The sequence below is a fragment of the Rattus norvegicus genome, chromosome 13 (assembly GCF_036323735.1).
Source record: "Rattus norvegicus strain BN/NHsdMcwi chromosome 13, GRCr8, whole genome shotgun sequence".
NCBI classification, from domain to species: domain Eukaryota; kingdom Metazoa; phylum Chordata; class Mammalia; order Rodentia; family Muridae; genus Rattus; species Rattus norvegicus.
The window spans coordinates 91,403,471-91,421,488 of record NC_086031.1 but is presented as its reverse complement, the minus strand read 5'-3'; the positions used below and the strand labels follow the sequence as shown (position 1 = coordinate 91,421,488).

The window sequence follows — 18,018 nt, the reverse complement described above, 5'->3', positions numbered from 1 at the left end:
CAAAGGTAGGAATATGGGGGAGAATAGAAGAGTACATCCAGGAGCTGCCGGACAATATGAGGTCCAGCTGTGTAAAGAGAGCAAGAGGAGGGGATGATGGTCTCCTCTCCCCCCCCCCCTCCTCCTCCTCCTCCTCCTCCTCCTCCTCCTCCTCCTCCTCCTCCTCCTCCTCCTCCTCCTCCTCCTCGTCTCTGCTCTGCTTTGTCTTCTGCCATTTGCAAAGCCACAGTGCTATGTCCCTGACCACCCTGAGCAGGTTCTCCCTCTTCTGTCACATGTACTTTCACTTCTCTTCAGCACTGGGTAACTGGTTTGGGCCCCTAGAGCCTCCTGGCTCTATTTACTCACACAGTAGGACTCTACCTTGATGGTCATTCTCTGCCTCCTTGACTAGATCAGAAGCTGCTGAAAGATCTCACATGCTTTTGCTTCAGTGTTAAGTGCTAAAGAAATGCTAATTAGTGTGCTGGTACATTAATAAATAAATAGAAGATACAAAAGAGAACTCAAGTCAGGAAATCAGACTAAGGTGTAGACATTTAACATTTAATGTTTAATATTACAAAAGGATTAGGCAAAGCAACAAACCTGGCTGCAGAAATGACAAATAAGCCCCATTTAACTGAGAAATGCTGCATTAGGAAAATGAGACTTCTAACCAGTTAGTCCATCTACCACGAAGGGGTGTGTGTGTGTGTGTGTGTGTGTGTGTGTGTGTGTGTGTGTGTGTGAGAGAGAGAGAGAGAGAGAGAGAGACAGAGAGACAGAGAGACAGAGAGAGACAGAGAGAGACAGAGAGAGAGAGAGACAGAGAGAAAGAGAGAGACAGAAAGCGAGAGAGAGAGACAGAGACAGAGAGACAGAGAGACAGACAAACAGACAACAAGCTTTCAAGAAGAGTTGACTAGAGATGATCTCAGCAAATATGGAAATTCAAGGCAGCCTGAGCTCTAGAGCAAGGCAGTTTATATTAGCTGTAAGGGAGAAATTCCATTTTAAACACAGAAACCCATTTTCCCTTGTGATATAAGAAGAACACACATTTAACTGCTCAGAACCTGGGGCATATGAGGGACAAACAGGCCATGACAGGGAGCGTACAGGGTAGTGACAACACTGTCTAACACTGTATTGACAGATATCAAAGATGAATATACAAAACTAAAGATAGAGCCAAAAAACTGGGATGGCATAACAAGGTGCTTGTCACAGAGTCTGGTGCCCTGGATCTGGTCCTCTGTGTAGGAGAGAAACTTCTGCACGCTCTCCTCCAAATCCGGCAGAGGTACCATGATTCTGCAGCCCAAATAATGTTAACAAAATACAGTATAAATCTAATATAACCAATGGGCTGTGTTGATCATGACCGGCCGATGAAGGTTTATTGACTATAATAATAGAGACTACGTATGGTAGAGGACTGCAGGCACAGAGTAAATATCTTGTGTGTGTGTGTGTGTGTGTGTGTGTGTGTGTGTGTGTACTTAAAACTTCTCTAAAAAACAGTCAAAGGAGGAAAAAAAGAGTCCCCCCAAATTCCCAAAAATGCTCAAAATGTTTTTTTTAAACAACTAGGTAAATATATCCCACATGAAATTTGACTGGAGCCAGTTCACATGCAGACGCTCATGCTGAAAGCCCTACACACTGAGCACTCGGGATGTGCACACACATTCGCACACCAACACAACATCACAGCTACATTCCAAGTTACAGTCCAAAATGTTTGAAATTAAAAGTTACATTCAAAATTCAGAAGGCATTTTCCCATAGAAATAACATTATGTAAACATGATATTTTGGTTCACACACTAAATCACAAGAACCGATTTAACCCATAATGTAAATAAACAATGACTAAAATGGACGCCTCTGGAGTTCCTGCTAATCCCCGAAATCTACCACTGAGAGGTGGGTGCATATTGGAGGTCCAATGAGTGTATTAACTACAGGATGCTGAGTAAACTCTGTGCTGATCATGGCTTTACAGACTTTATTGATTGTGTTTAGCAAGTTTCACAACCTTACAAGATAGCACTTTACAGAAAAAATTGAGGAAGAAGAAACTTGCAGAGAAACTTGCCCTGACTCTTAGGCGAAACAGTAAAGAGAGAAACCCAGACATTACCCCAATGTATCCCCTTTTACTGACTCCACATTAGGTCTTAAGAGGACAGCATTCAAACCACAATGATCTTACACATTTCACCAGGGCAGGGATGTGTGCTTGGTCAGTGATGCATCCAAGCACACGCTAATAACGCTATATATTCAGACACTGTACCCATGCTAACCCCATGTGACTAAGGCTGGCTCTCTAGGTGGAAACTGTTGGGATATGGTGGAACCTTTAGAAGGTCTGATCTGGTGGGAAGTCACTGGGGCAGGGCATGTTCTTAAAGAGGATTCCGGGCCCCTCCTCTTCCTCCTCCTTGCCCTCTGCAATGAGCTCCTGCCCAACAAGCAAGAGGACACATTAGTCATGGGCCTCCTCAATTGAGATCCAACTGAAACTTTTCTTTTAGTAAATTAGCTGTTTAGGTGTTGTGTTACGTGACAGAAGGCTGACTAACAAAACTAAGCACTCAAGACACACCTGGCGATGAAATGAAGCAGCCTTTCTCTCTGCTGAGTGTTGGGCTTATTGTAGCCAAAAGTATAAATGACATAATTATGCATTTGGTGTTTTCCTGAGTTCCTCTTGTTCGGCTCCTTTCACGTGTCATGTGCTCCCAGGTGGCCAGCTACTCCAGCCTCTGCCCTGTTCCATGAAGGCACTGCATGTGCAGTTTAAAATATTTCATTAACTAAAATAAAATCTTAGCTCCTGAAGGGTGGAAACATCCTGTCTGCTGGGAGGTAACAGTCATGGTTCAGGTCAGACACAGCCCCTTGATGTCTTAGGCATGTTTCCCCACTACACAGAATGATGTATTTCAGAGAGAGTGCTTGGAAGCCATAACTGATTTATAATTCTGGCACAATTGTAAGGAAACAGTAAAGTTTTCTAAGCAGTTCTGATTATCCCAACCCCCTCTCCTGTGCACTACACAGCACTCCCAGCTTGTTGTCCTTAGACGCCATAGGGGAGTCACAGGAGCCTATGGCTGGTGAGGCCAATGATAAAGAAAATCTACAAAAACAAACAAAAAACCTAGTGAAAACCAAATGTTTAGCATATTAATTACTTAATAATTTCTTCATTAAAAATGTAATTGTATGTTATATCATACAGGTATGTAAATTTAAAATAACACAGACATTTTGTAAATTCACATTTAATAATATGCTGTCAGTTATAAGAACAGACTCTCAAACAGCACATCCAAAGGAGGCCTTCTCTATGCAAAACTGGTGGTGACAGGATAGGAGGCAAAGATTACACATCCATCTGCTTTCGCAGAAGATTAGATAGATGATCTGCTTCTCAATTACAATTCATACAACCTCTCTCTCTCTCTCTGTGTGTGTGTGTGTGTGTGTGTGTGTGTGTTACACTCATGTATGTGAATAATGACATGAAGCATGGAGGTCAGAGGCCCACCCTGAGGTTAGACCTCACCTTCTACCTTGTGAGAGACAGAGCGCCTTGTGTTTGGCTCTGCTCTAGACGAGCCAGCACACGAGCTCCAGGCTTCTGTCTTTGCCTCCCATTTCCCCATGGCAAGACTCCTGGGACGTTCACACTGTCTGGCTTTTACGTGGGATTCAAACTCAGTTCCTCAACCCTGAACTGCAAGTGCTTTCTGTCCACTTGGCCACCTCCTTGGGTACCGAAATGCAGTCACTGAGAAGGCTCTATTTGCTGTTGCAGGAGCGTAACTCTGTCCTACAGTGTGCAGTGCTAGGAAAATAAACTAAACTGGATTACTGTGGCAAAGCTAAATCTACAGTTAGAACCAGAAGCACACAAAATAAACTAAACTGGATTACTGTGGCAAAGCTAAATCTACAGTTAGAACCAGAAGCACACAAAATAAACTAAACTGGATTACTGTGGCAAAGCTAAATCTACAGTTAGAACCAGAAGCACACAAAATAAACTAAACTGGATTACTGTGGCAAAGCTAAATCTACAGTTAGAACCAGAAGCACACAAAATAAACTAAACTGGATTACTGTGGCAAAGCTAAATCTACAGTTAAAAGCCAGAAGCATACAAAAGCCAAAATGATCTCAACACAGCCTTGATAATGAGTTGTACCTAAGTGTTCTTTTCAGGGAAGACAGCAAGTCAGATGATCAGAGCTGTTGTGATGCAAGAAGTCCGTGGGGCAAGGTGATTGATTGCCAGTAGAATGTCAAATTACCATTCTCGGTGAGTTGTTTTGGAATATAAAAACCAAATTTCAGACCCTTTAAAAATGTTTTTAGACTATACAGAAGAACTGATGAGAAAAGCCTAGAGTTTTGGTTCTGTCTTCTGCTCACTACCATCCAGTGCTGTATAGTTGTGATGATTCCTTTAAACTACAAAGACCTACTTCAGGAAAGCATCGGGGGAAAGGGACATATTTTTAAACCTTGTGCCTCAAATCAAACATTAAGACTTTGGTTTATATAAGTCAGAGACAGGATGTCCTTCCCAGGTGGCCAATGGGGGCCAAGCCTCTAGAGCCTCATTTCACCTTCTCCCTGTGGTTTGAAGAAGCCTTGGAGGAGCCCAGAGTGACCTCCTAGAAGATAGTAAGCTGTGCCATGGCTACACAGTACTGTGGACTCACAGTGCCCCAGCTAGCTATTCTGCATGGATATGTGTTAAAAACCTCAATTCCTAGGTTGGCACTCCATGAAGTGAGGCCTACTGGGAGAGCCAGCCCATCAGGACAGTGGATCCAGCTTCAGCCTCCCTTTTGCTCCCAGCTTGACTTCTTCATTGTTATAATTTAGATGTGAAAGGTTCTCAGATGCTCATGTGTTGAAAACTTAGTGACTAGCTGGTGGTGCTGCTGGGAGGTGACTGGTCTGAGAGGAGCACACAGCTCACCAGAGGATTAGGGTATAGCTCTCCAGACTGCATGGGCAGGCTTCTGTACGGGGAGTAGGTTACTGAGGGTCATGTCCTTGAAGGTTACTTTTTGTCTCAGGCTCTGGCCTTCTCTGCTTCTGGACCCTCAAAAGAAGAGCAGTTTTGTTAGTTTAGATCAGGTACATTCTCTCGTGGTATCCAGCTTTGCCTCATCCCCAAAGCAACTGAACCAGCCAGAGGCAGACTGAGGCCTCAGAAACTAGGATCCAAAATAAGCCTCTCTCCTTAAGTTATGCTCTCAGGCACCATGTCACAACGATGAAAAGCTTACCAAGAGCCACCACGGGGTAAGCATCTTTTCTCTGTCAGCTTTTACCAGGGCTGCATCAGGCCCAAAGCAACAGGATCAACTGACTTTGGACAGAAACCTTCAACATGGTGAACCAAAAAGTCTCATTTTTTCTTCTAAAAGTAATTACCTAGGTGCTTGATGGAGTGGAAAAAGGTGGCTAGCACCCAAGTCCAAGGACACAGCGTGTTCTCTGTCCATGATAATGAGCACAATAGAGCCACCACAGAGTCATCCTTGGTGAACAGGACACAGAACAGAACAGATGAGATCCCCACAACCTGCAGAGTGCACCTCACGTTCTCCATCAGGCCCTCCTGTAGTTGCAGGATTGGGGAAGGGACCCCCTCAAGTCCAAAATTCATACTGCTTAGCATCTAGTGGTTAGATATCTGTTGACTCTCTGTAACTTTACAACCTTGCCTCTTTTCCTAACTCAGCGTCCTCAGACTTCTCTCAAACCCTTTTCCACAGAAACACAGCTTTGAGAATTCTTGTATGAAGTGCTAAAGCATCCCCTTATTATGGCTGAAAACATGAGCAGGAAACTTTCAAGTATAAACATTTCATTTAAAATAAACACAAATACGAAGACTTATATGGGAATCTACTATTTCATAAATAACGTTTATATACATATATATATCACTTAATATATTAATCAAATAAGAAAATGTTATGTTTGGCCAACAGCATAAATACATTTTAGCATCAACATATACTCTAAAATGTCAAGCTGAAACCAAATCCATATTATAGAATCAAATTAAAATAGTTGCATTTTCTAGAATTCTTGTTTTCTGAATGTATAATCTAACATATTTATGGAATTTGTCTTTTGTCTGAAAATGATGGGGTGCTAATTATAATTTCAGGTTTAGATTCTAAGTATTTCTTGGAAAATTGTGAATAGTCTTAACTTCTACAAAATCAAAATGTTGGCTTATATAAAAATCCAATATTATATTTTCTATTTTAGCAGTGACTCTTGAATAAAGTTTCCACTAGCAAAACCGAATGTGAGGTTTTCCTACAGATGATCTCCTGGTTTTCAGACTTACAGATAAAATTCATCATTAGCTCGCCTGTTTCAACGAGACGCTTCAATGGCACTGTGCACATGGCTCAAACAAGTTGCTCACTTATTCTCTGGAAGGAAAGACTCACAGACTATCCTACTGACAGCAGAGCCAGGAGGCTGGGGCTGGAGACAGTGTAGCCACATGAGGGGACACAGCACTCAGCAGGGCTCTACTGACCTGGCCTCAGTCCTTCACCACACCCAGGAGCCCACATCCTGTCTCTTTTCTAGGGAGAGACACAGGACTAGGTATTTGGTTTAAAACAAAAACAAAACCAAAACTATTATTTTAACATGGACTTTCAAGATTAAATTCACACAAGAGGAAAATCTTTCTTGTTCACTGAGACTTTGTTGGTCTTTATAATAATATTATTTAATGAATTTACAACTACTCCACTGTAAAACGAAGACCTCTTTGCTCCAAACTGTATGTGCCTCCTGTACATGGCCTCTGGGAGCTGGCTGTTCTGCCCTCCTATACATCCTTGCATCTCATCTCATGAGAACAGTGGTAAACAGCTACTTCAGATTTTTACATCACTCGTAACTGTCAACTACTGTCTGCACCTCCCTCCACCAACAATGGCTCTGGCTCACTTGACTGGTAATGTGCGCGTTACCAAGGCCAACAGATGTTTGCTGTCTTGCTGTGTGGCTGAGCATCTGCTTGAAGGCTTCCTCCTTCCCAAGGCAGTCTCATCACTGGGAGGAATAACCATCCTCCATGTATTGCTCGGGCTGCCTTGTGGCAACAGTATCTCTTTTGTCTGTTTCTAACCTTATCTTTAAGAGTGTGGATGCTCCTGAGGGTCCGTAGCCCTTTCCCTCCTGATGACCCATTTATCTCCAAGGTTTCAAACATCCCCCCAAAGTCAAGGGCAATTTCTGTCTCCAGTCTAGACCTATCTTCCAAGCTCAGCTTCCCTAAAAACATGTAAGTTCCACCAAGGGAGTGCCATGTCTGCTTTGCTGTTTTAGTCCCAGCTGGTGACGGAGACCTAGTAGCACATGGTACATAATGGCAATCAATGAATATTCGTTGATGAGATCAATCATTCATTTGTTCTCTGACCTCTAGCTGGCATCTTTCTTTCTAAAAGCCTTAATTTTATAACTGGAAATGAAGATGACGACAGCAGCCCCTTTCCAGGTATGCCTCCAGGCACGGGAAATAGTGACCAAGTGTGTGCCTTATTAATTAAAAAGCAGGATACCAGGGTAAACGGCAGGCTTTCAGGCTAAAATGCTCACCCCTGACCCTTAGAAAAACAACAAAAGTTTGCTCACCCCTAACATAGGGTACTGTCTGGGTTCAAGGAGATAGAGTACAAGTTATTCCTTCGCACTTTATTACCATCTGCCTGTACTTAACATGCTGGCGGGGACGGCAGCCCACACCGGGTCCTTCCCCTGCACCTAACAAAGGGATCATCAAGGTCTGAAGCACAACTATTGTCTCCTCCAGCGGCTTTACCTTAGGCTTAAGAAAGTGCATCCACATACATTCCCACTCCCTCCTAAGTATCTAAATGGAGACAGAGAAGGCACAGAGAAGGTCTCAGGGATGGAGTAGAGATGGGAACTTGAAAGCCGTGAGGACATCTCCACGAGGAAGCTGACAGCTGCTCAGTACACAAATCCAAGTCTACAGAATGCGCTCGCCGTTGCTATGAAATACAGACTTTACTTCAGGGGAACTCTATGACCAGAGTCGAGAAATGGCATATCCATAAAAGAGGGCTATGTTTATTACAATAAAATAAAGTGCCAAGAAAATACTATACAAAAGGGAAAAGGAATTTGGAGTCAATCACTCAAGATTTGAGTTTGAACCTTACCATGTACTCCATAAGTGACTTCGGGCAAATCCATTACTCCCTGTGAACTGAATGTCTGTCTCTGGAAAAGAGAGTAGTCACCCCTGGTGGCACCTCATAGGTGACTACTAGTAGCCAGTGGCTTACTCCATCTTGTATCTTGTTGATAAGAACATCAACACCAGCATGTGGGTAGGCGAGAAAGCTCAGACATGCTCGCCTACTTGCTTAAGGAAACACCACTTAAAAGGGGCCATTGGTCTGCACAGTGCAGCCGCAGCAAAGCTAACCAACAAAGCCTAGCCAGTTTCAGCTCTTCCACACACACTATCATATATGATGTAGTAGAGTCTGGTAGCTAGGAAGAGAGGTCTGAAGTCCAGTTATGCTAGAATGCTCTTAATGTACACTTTAAGGGAGATAGTCTCACCAGTGTTCTTGAGTAAGCTCGATTCATTGTCTCTTGAAAGTAGTAAAAGAGAATGAGTGCTTTTCTCTGCATGCAGTGAGAACACCCCAAATCTCAGACACTAACTACTGAGAAGTATTAGGCATGGGCATATACCTGGTTACTTTAAGAATCCTAACTTCTACTTACTCCACAGGGATTCTCCTGCCTATGACACTGGCACCCTCAGCATGCAACCGAGCCGTCCTGGATCAACAGCCCCACCTTACCTTTCCTTCATCGTCTCATGCACCCTCCCATGTTGGACACATTGATCCTCCAGTTCGTCATTTCTCTTCTGTAACTTCTCTAGCTTATCACACAAGTATCTTTTTTCTTGACTGAGTTGAACTATTTCCGATCTGGAGAGGATAGAAACACAGACAGAGTAGATAGTTTAGATTCACCTTACTAGAATGTATTTTCATTGTATAAACCTAGGGTTATCTTAAACTCTATGCTTAAGACATTGTAGTGAAAAAATATTTTATATCAAAAATATTTCAGAAAATTTGAAATGCCTAGTAGAAAAACAGACATTACACACAGAGGCTCCAGCTGTAGTCCTGGAGAGGCCTGAGAGGCCACATGGGGATCTAGTTACAACGGGGAGACTGGTGCTTCCATATAGTCTATATTCTGAAAGAGGACCTCCTCGCCTCCTGCCCACTTCGCTCCTGGACTGCACGCAGTCAGCGCTATAACAAGTGCAGGATGGCCTGCGTTGAGACCAGAACCAACAGATGCTCCCTGTGCTGAGAACTGAGCTCTTTCTGGACACCGACTATACATCCAGTGTCTTGGACGACAGTCCCAACTCTTAAAAAAAGATAAGAAATGTATCCAAGAGGCGGTATGTTTTTTTAAAAATTAGATTGCCGGCATTGATGACATTTCCTCATGCCTGCTCTCTCATCAGTTGGAAGTCACATTTTTAATGTCTCCACATCACGAGTAACTTTTTAAGTTAATAACACTTTTGACAGGAAATTAGTTTCCTCCCCAGAAAGGAGTACTTCATTACACAAGGCCACCCCCTTTGTCCTTTGCTCTATAGGGAAGAATCTGGATTTACTAAAGGAAATCTCACCCCACAAACTGCTCATCCCAAAGAGCACTGTGATGGCGGGAGTGGGGCAGAGTCAGTCCACCTCACTCCTCCCTCTCCTCCTCCTCACATGCATCCTAAAGGCAGCTCCTTCCGAGCAGGGTCTTCTCTTTCTACAGGTCAGCAGGCCTGGAAACTGTCTCTCCAAACACCTGAGAGTCCCACTTTTTGAACTATGCTGTATGTTTCACATTCTTACAGTCTGCAGGTGGGACAGAATATACCCCCTCCCCTGCTCACTCGTTCTCTCTCTCTCTCTCTCTCTCTCTCTCTCTCTCTCTCTCTCTCTCTCTCTCTCGTGTTTGTGTGTGTGTGTGTGTGTGTGTGTGTGTGTGTAGACAGGGTTTCTCTGTGTAGTCCTGGCTGTCATAGAACTCATTCTCTAGACCAGGCTGGCCTTGAACTCACTGCCGCTGCCTCCTAAGTGATGTGCAGGGCCACCAAGCAGCTCAGGTACTCACTCTGTACTTGCCTCTCCTGGTAAGAATGCATTCATAATTGTAATCATCTATATCCCCAAATAAATGGCTCATGTTTATCCATTCAAAATCACACCCAATTTAAGCATAATCTAGAAGCCTTAACAATATTTTGAATTAAGTATTTCCAAACTATATTAATATTCTAAACTATATTAATTCATATGCTGAAATAAATGCCAAAAAATCATTAAACCAAATTAGGAATATAATAAAACCCATGGAAGAGAACCAGCACTTATTCTTATGTTGCTTCTAAGAAGAATGATACCATTTGCAAAGAAAAGTAGACCTTATTATATCAAAATATAAAATGCTTACATATAAAAAAACCATATGTTTGAAAAGCCATATGTTTATGTTTAGATTCGCTGCAGTGCTACCTATAGAGAGAAGCTTGGTCTTGACCCAATAAATGGAAACTTTATGCAAAATTTTGTCATCAGGACATCAGCGATCTTGCTTATGACAGCAGATAAGATTCTGATAATGTGACAATTTCTTAGTCTTATTTACTGGCCTACAATCTAACACTCTGATAAGAAAGGGGGCACACTAAATATCAGCATGCATAACACAATTCTATTTTACAATTAAGTTATTTTGAACATGCATCAAATATTAATACTGATAACTTCTGGGCGGGAGAAGTTTTTCAGTTTGTGTGTCCATCTTTTTCTGTATTTTATCATCTTTACCATGGATCTGTATTTAAAGTGCTGGTCTCTAAAGAGGCAGTTCCACCCTCTGGGCGACGGACGCTCACACTCACTCTTTGTTTAAATATTTCACTTTTTGCTGTCACATATTTATATAGGGACATATGTACTAAAAAGAATTTAATTCAACACTTGGCAAAATTATACACATTAGTAGCCTTAAAACGTGTGTCTGGCTTTTGAAGCAACAATTCTCTTTTAGGAATCTCTAGAAAAAGTATCATTAAATATACAAAGTTATGACTGTGTTATGACTACAATAGTTAAAAGGCGGAAGTGTCATAAACATCTGGCGAGCTATTATGTAACAAATGATGCAGCTCTGACTGTCTTCCTGGGGTATTAACTAAGAAAAGTGTCTCTTAATGGGCAGGTGGAAAGCAACTGCAGAACTGCAGACTGTGTACCCATCGGCGGGACTTAAGTCACTTTACATGGCACATTCACACACACACGAAAAATGACTGACAAGGAGCATGTCAAAAATAGCAGTGCTCATCTGAGGGAGTAATGTCACAGGAAAATGTTCCCCGATTCTTCCTTGTGATTCCCTACCGTGAGGTGTCTTTAGTAAGCACAAGAATGTAGATGTTACTTTTCAAGTACAGACCACTGTAATATATGCTATGGTAACAATCCTTTTTCTGTGTTGTATATATTGTTTTTTCCTCTTTATTTATAATGGCAACTTGCCTACCAGCTTCTGTCATACAATACAGCTTCGCTGTAAATGTACATACATCATTCTTTATTTGGGTGGAACTGACGATATCGTGAATACAACTAGTGGTTTGCAAACGGAAAAGAGAAAACAGAAAGCCACACTCACCCACTCCCATAGAAAAGGAAAAAAACTGCAATTCACTTTCCTAGAAATGTAGGTAATGTCTGTCTTTCCAGAAACATGAATTTCCCCTGCATTTTATGTAGCAGCTATAGTGTGTAATTGCATTTGTGTGAATGGAAGACATTTTACTGCTATAATTCAGATTACAATGATAATTGCTTTTAAAGGAAAAATATGACACCTTAATTTTTTATTCTTTTAGACTGTGATTTGACTTTTGGTAACAATTAGCAGAAGGCCAATGTCAGCCTCCTTTTGTAAAATATAATTTTCGTAGCAGCTCAACCTAACGTCCTCTAAACATGCAGGGGAAAAAATAGTTCAACCGGGTGTGTGTTCTTTACTTCAATTAAACTCACACAGTTGGATACCTACTGCTGCCAGAACAGTAATATAATTTATACATTACAGTCCGCATAGTAAAACTACACTAAAAGTCATTTAACAATATTTATAACACCGTAAAATACAGTGTTAAAATATATGAACTGCAATATGTACCAAAATTATAAAATTGGTTTCTCATCATCAGTGATTAAATCCAGGACCATTACTCTAGCTCAATGCTCACAACCCTGGTGACAGATTAGAATTCAAATCTTAATGATCAATTTACAATTAACAAGATAGAAGTGAAACAAATTAAACCAACCATTATATATAACGAGACCCCATGGACTCCCATTGTTCCTCTTAATTACAAAACGCAAATCACGAATACACAATGGGCAGTGCTAGACATCAATCCACAGGCCTAGCAAACCCAACGAGTCACAATGACAGGAAAGCAAAGAGAAGCAAAATCACACAGACCCAGGTCTGTGCTCCTTCCTGTCCTTCCAGCACGCAAGGACAGAGGGGCTGAGACCTAGGACGAAGTATGCTCGGTCTCCAGCATGCACTGGCTCTGTCGGCTTGGGCTCAGGCTCAACTTCAGCCAGGGCCCAAAATTCCCTAGGTCGTCCCAGAGCAGGTTTTAGATCACAATGCAAAATGTACCTCTAACATTTTAATGTGGATTTTCCAAATGTCTAGGGAGAATACTTACTTCATTCACTTTGACAAAGAAAAATAAATTATATCAAAGATGTTTAAGCATATTCCTTTATCTCCCCCAGCAACCTTGTAACTATATAAGCTCAGTGTACTACGGAATATGGAGGGAATGGGTAGCTAAGGTTTATATTCAACTAAAACCAGCCAGAATGTCTGCCTGGTGCCAATTAAAAACAAAATGGAATTAATTCTTTTGCCTGATGGTCAAAAACAAGCTATAAAAGATGCATGGCATGAACCAGGAAGTCAAGCTTCATTTTAAAGTGGGACAACGCCGTCCGCAACCCCCCACCCCGGGGATTCAGGCATCACCACGTGCACAGTGTGGAGTACACACACTGCTAAGTACTGGGCTGATGGCTATGGAGGCTTCCGAGACAGACACAGTCGTCATTGTCATAATACAATGTACAGTTTACTTAGAGAGAAACACACATACACACATACACATACACACACACACACACACACACACACACACACACACACACACACACACACAAACACACACACAGATATACACACACTCGTGCGTGCACATACAATTACAACACATTCTGAGAGCAGCCCGGCAGGAGCCTGGGAAGAAGCAGGCTGTGGCAATCTCACACTGAGCGCTTCTCGTGACTCCTCACAGGCTCTAGTCAAATGCCTACCTACTTCTGTAAGCGAAAAGTACATCTTTAATGCTTTGAATCCATTTGTTTAGTGTCGCATTCTGAAAAACATGAAAGGCTTACAGAAATTTTAGCAAGGAAAGGGGGAAATATCTTTTTATTATTAACCAAAAAATCATGTTTTATTTTTATTAAAAATATACTACACTACTTTAGAATAACCTGAACCAAAATTACTACATGGATTAAATAATTACTCTGGAGACTGAATTTCCACAATGAGAGAACTTTTAACCTAAAAAGCCAGCAGAAGTGATTTAGCTCAAGAGCTTGTCACAGAGTACACAGAAGCATGTCCAGAGGTCTTATCACATTATGCTTCATATTTTAAAAGAGACATCTGAGTCTTTGGGGATTTATAGGTAGTTTCACAGCAGAAGATAATATCAAAATGGAATGTCAAATGGGCACAAAGGAAAGGGGGAGCTCAGGAACTAGGGGAGGAATTAGTGGGACTGACTGCTCACTCCCTCTACTAATGTCTTGTGAAGCACATAGCAACTTTCAAACACAGAACAATTTATGGTGTGTTCACTACTTGGAAGGCCTGAGCTTTGAAGAACTCAGAGAATTCTATACATTACTGTCTTAATCCTTCAGACTCAGAACCAGGCGTTACGGCCTGACCCACTAAGTCATGAGCTCCACCTTTTCTGGGTTCTGTTTGGCCCTACATATTTTCATCACAAACAGACTCTGCCCATTAGAAAATGGGGCTCATATCTCGCCCAGTGAGTGAGGTGTGTGTGCTGTGAGAGCAGTCGCTGTGTCTTACTGTGGGGTGAGCGAGCCCTGTGCCGGGGGCTCACAGCTGCTCTCCCCAGCTGTGGTTCCTCTGCAGCCCAGTCAAGCACAGACAGAAGTGCTGGGTCTGCACCGAGGACAGGTATTTTCCTGTGGTTAGCTTTCACCCAGTACAGCATAACAACTAGTCACATAGTGTTACATCGCATTAGGCACTATAGGTAACCTAGAGATGATTTCACATTTGTGGGAGAGGGTTCAGTGTTGCTCAATGTCGGGCTACCAGACTAGCCTGTGCTAGGTCCTGAGTTCCATCTCCAACATCACAAAAATATAAAATAAAATTTAAAAATGAAATATGTGAAAACACAAGCAGGTTCTATGTAACTCCTGCATTGTTTGATGTTACAAAAGTGAGCGTTTGCCATCTGTGGATGTAGGTATGGTGTAAGCCCTGTCACCAACACCCCGAGGCTGTCCAGGGGTAACTGTGTGTGTGTGTGTGTGTGTGTGTGTGTGTGTGTGTGTTCATGCTTCTCATTCCTGTCATTAAATGTACTTCCAAATGCCATAACTCTCCTGCAACATGGCTTCAGAAGCACGTTGGCTAAGCTGAGGTTTAAGGGGACTGGGCAGCATGGTCAAGGTTACACATACAGCAAAATGACTGACAAACCAAGATACCAATGCGGTTCCTCTGAATCCCAAAGAGTTCTTTCCTGAATACTGCTTGTCACCCACAAAGGAACAGGCTGGCAGCAGAAGTCAGACCAGCATGTGGGGGTAGCACCACACCTGTTTTCCCATTCATTTAATAAATATGCATTGGGTGCCATCTATGTGTCAGATATGAAGGAGCATGTTCAGTGTACAAAGTAGCAGTCAGGACTGAGAGGTTCAAGTTCACTGGACTAGTATCGGGTATGATTGATTACTTTAAAGAAGGAAAAATAAGGGCCCAGGGACATAATATGAGTTAGCCCGAGCTAACCGAGCTCTCAGTGTAACAATTACATCCCAAGACTGTCTACTTCTCCACAGGAATGTAAAGGTTAATTTTTCCTCCCTAGCCTTTCCAATAATTAGTTCTGTGCCTGAGCAATACCCGCCTCTCCTCTCCTTCCTTCTCTTTTAGAGACGGACTCCTGCTCTGATGCCTAGGCTGGCATAGCACTCCTTGGCTCAAGAAAGTCTCCTGCCTTATCCTGCTGGGCAGTTCGACTGCAGGTGCAAGTGTCTATATCCAGCAAGCCTAACTTCCTTTAATAGCAGATATAAATATCACCATGGCCTTAAGAGAGACTCTAGACACGGAAAATAGTAATAGCAAGATGTAGGCCAAAACTCTAACTCTCCTACCCACAAGCTATTCAGACGGTCATGCTTTTTTTTCCTCATCTGTAAAAGAAGCGAATTACTTTTGTATGCTGCTGAGAAAGTTAAGTATGTCTTAGACCAAGCATGCTTTCTTGCTCAGTGTCCCAAATGACTGACCTTAAAGACAGCTTTCGTGTGCTCTGAAAAACTGGGAAGTAGACTACAAAGGCGTTACCTGTATCACCAGATTGAAGAGCTGTCTCACCTGTCTGCAGGCTTCCTATGCTAATGGGGAGCTTGGCCTTTGCTCCTGAATTTCCATGGTTTTAAGTTATAACGTTATAAAGAGCCAAGCACGTATACATAACCATGAAAAAATGTCGAAGTGGTGTTGTAGGAGTAGTTTGGGAACAGAATGCTTGCTCACAGCAAACAAGGCCCTGCAGTCCCTCCTTGGAACAGAAAGGTTGTCTAGATGGACAATCACAAAAAAATACATACAGAGAAACCTGATTTCACAGAAATCGTACATCATTGCATAGTGAATTTTAATGTTAAATTACAATATAGTAAAAATGCAATTTTAAGGCTAAATTTTAGCTATCAAGTAAAAGTATTTTAAAGATAACATATACTGTTACCCAATCACCTACCTGCTCTTCAGTGAGACTTTCTCCAGTTTCTTGGCTAATATGCAGCATTCTTCTTTTAACTTTGTCAGAAATGTATTCTGGGAGGTCAGCAGTAAATACTGTTCACTGTCTAGAAATAAAAACAGCCCACCAATGTGAGACGTCGGCGGCTTTGCTCTGTAACAGTTCAGATGCATAGTGCTAAAGTCTTCGTTCAGATCACTATTCCCTGCCTAGACCACCAGGTCACCGCCAGTGTCCTACGTGAAGGACTCATCATCTGGTGGGACACTGAGTCTTGTTAGACATTTATTTTCACAATAAACTTGTATACCAGGAACAATTTTGATCATATCAGCTTGTGTAACATTTTAGCGTGCTCATAAACTGTCAAATATCTCAGATGAAGTCATAAATGCTTATATCTTTGAAGTATGCAAGATATTATATTTTTATTTTGACAATTTTACTATAAACAGTGTCAAAAATTCTCACAACCAGATAATTCGAAATTAAAACCGAGGAATTCTCTGCTACACTGTACTTGGTGCTTGATGGCTCTTATCTGCCCATATTTTACCCCTTTAGAGTCTGCATACGCTCTAGTCATGAGGTGACATCCACGGCTGTCCTTAGAATTGTTATCTTACTTTCATAGCGTGTGTTTCATAGTGATCTGGCCACAGTGTGATTTGTGTGTGTATTTGCAAAATAAACGATCTTAGAGATAATTTTAACAGTTAAAACATCACCAAACCCTCGGGTCCTGCCCCAAACTCTTGGTCCAGGAGGAGCAGTGGGTCAAGGATAATTTCTCCTATGAATTTCTCTTTGTGTTAGTTTAAAAAAAATCTACAAAATCTTGTGGATTTTTCTTTTATTTCTTCTGGCTAAATTCTAAGAAGAAACTGTCTACGTGAGGCATCATAATAGCTGACTTTATAAGTAAAATCCTTTAAAGAACTTGAGGTTACCAATAGGTGGAATCTTTTTTTTAACCATATCTTTAAATATAATATGCATTAAATCCTGTGAAATTCATCCGTAAATAATTTTTCCTTTTTAATTTTCTATAATGATGTGGGGTGGGGTCATGCAGCATACAAAGCAGGATAAATCAAGGCTCTGAAATTAAGCAACATTTTTTCTGGAAGAGACAGGATCAATTAAACTTTTGTTTTAATGGTACAATCGGCGTGGAGTATGTGGTGTGGAATTATAATGGCTGCCACTGTCTTGTTTTGACTAACACTGTCTGTGAACACACAACTCAAAAGCGAAAGGAGCTACATAACGCTCTGACTGCACACATCAAATGCCTATTTTCAAAGTGCATTTTACTTTCAAATTAAAGGTAAAGAGTTCCTGGCCAACTTGGTCTGCAGAATAGTGCCAACGTGATGAAAGATGGCGAGTTTGGGCCAAGCTGCCAGCTGTGGTCAATGCCTTGTATTAGTGAATTTTAGCAGCAGTTCTGAGAAGCTGACGAGTGCAGAGGGGTAAGCATCACTCTCGACTGCATTGGGGGAGGCGGGGAAATCATACAAATGCTAAAAATGTTCGAAGCTGCAAAGATTAAATAAAGGAACATATCAATTTGGAGCCACTGAATTACATCCAGCTGCGACAGTGAATTAAGAACCGATTAATGGCTAAAGCTTTTCTCCAGTTTGGATGCTGAAGCAAACTCATTAGGCTTTTAGAGTAGCTATAATGTGTGTACTGTGGGAACTGTTCAATGCTATTCAGGAGATTCTAACTGTAAGCTCAGA

At 41.8% G+C, this 18,018-nt stretch overlaps 1 protein-coding gene across 23 annotated transcripts in view; it reads right to left on the bottom strand.

Annotated features, from left to right (window-relative positions):
• The window catches only part of Sdccag8 (SHH signaling and ciliogenesis regulator SDCCAG8), a 231,469-nt gene that overhangs the window by 96,767 nt on the left and 116,684 nt on the right, over positions 1-18,018 (bottom strand). For 18 of the 23 annotated variants that reach the window (XR_010056919.1, XR_010056920.1, XR_005492248.2 and 15 more), the window contains 2 exons: positions 16,268-16,376; positions 8,898-9,029 (listed from right to left, as the gene is read on the bottom strand). Coding sequence is in view for 18 of the 23 variants with exons in the window: in NM_177929.3 (NP_808790.2) it covers positions 8,898-9,029; positions 16,268-16,376 (241 nt within the window). In the remaining 5 variants the exon portion in view is untranslated. Of the gene's footprint in view, positions 1-684; positions 8,302-8,897; positions 9,030-16,267; positions 16,377-18,018 lie in introns of those variants that run through there. The other 5 variants (XM_039090810.2, XM_063272381.1, XM_063272380.1 and 2 more) reach the window with 2 other exon arrangements.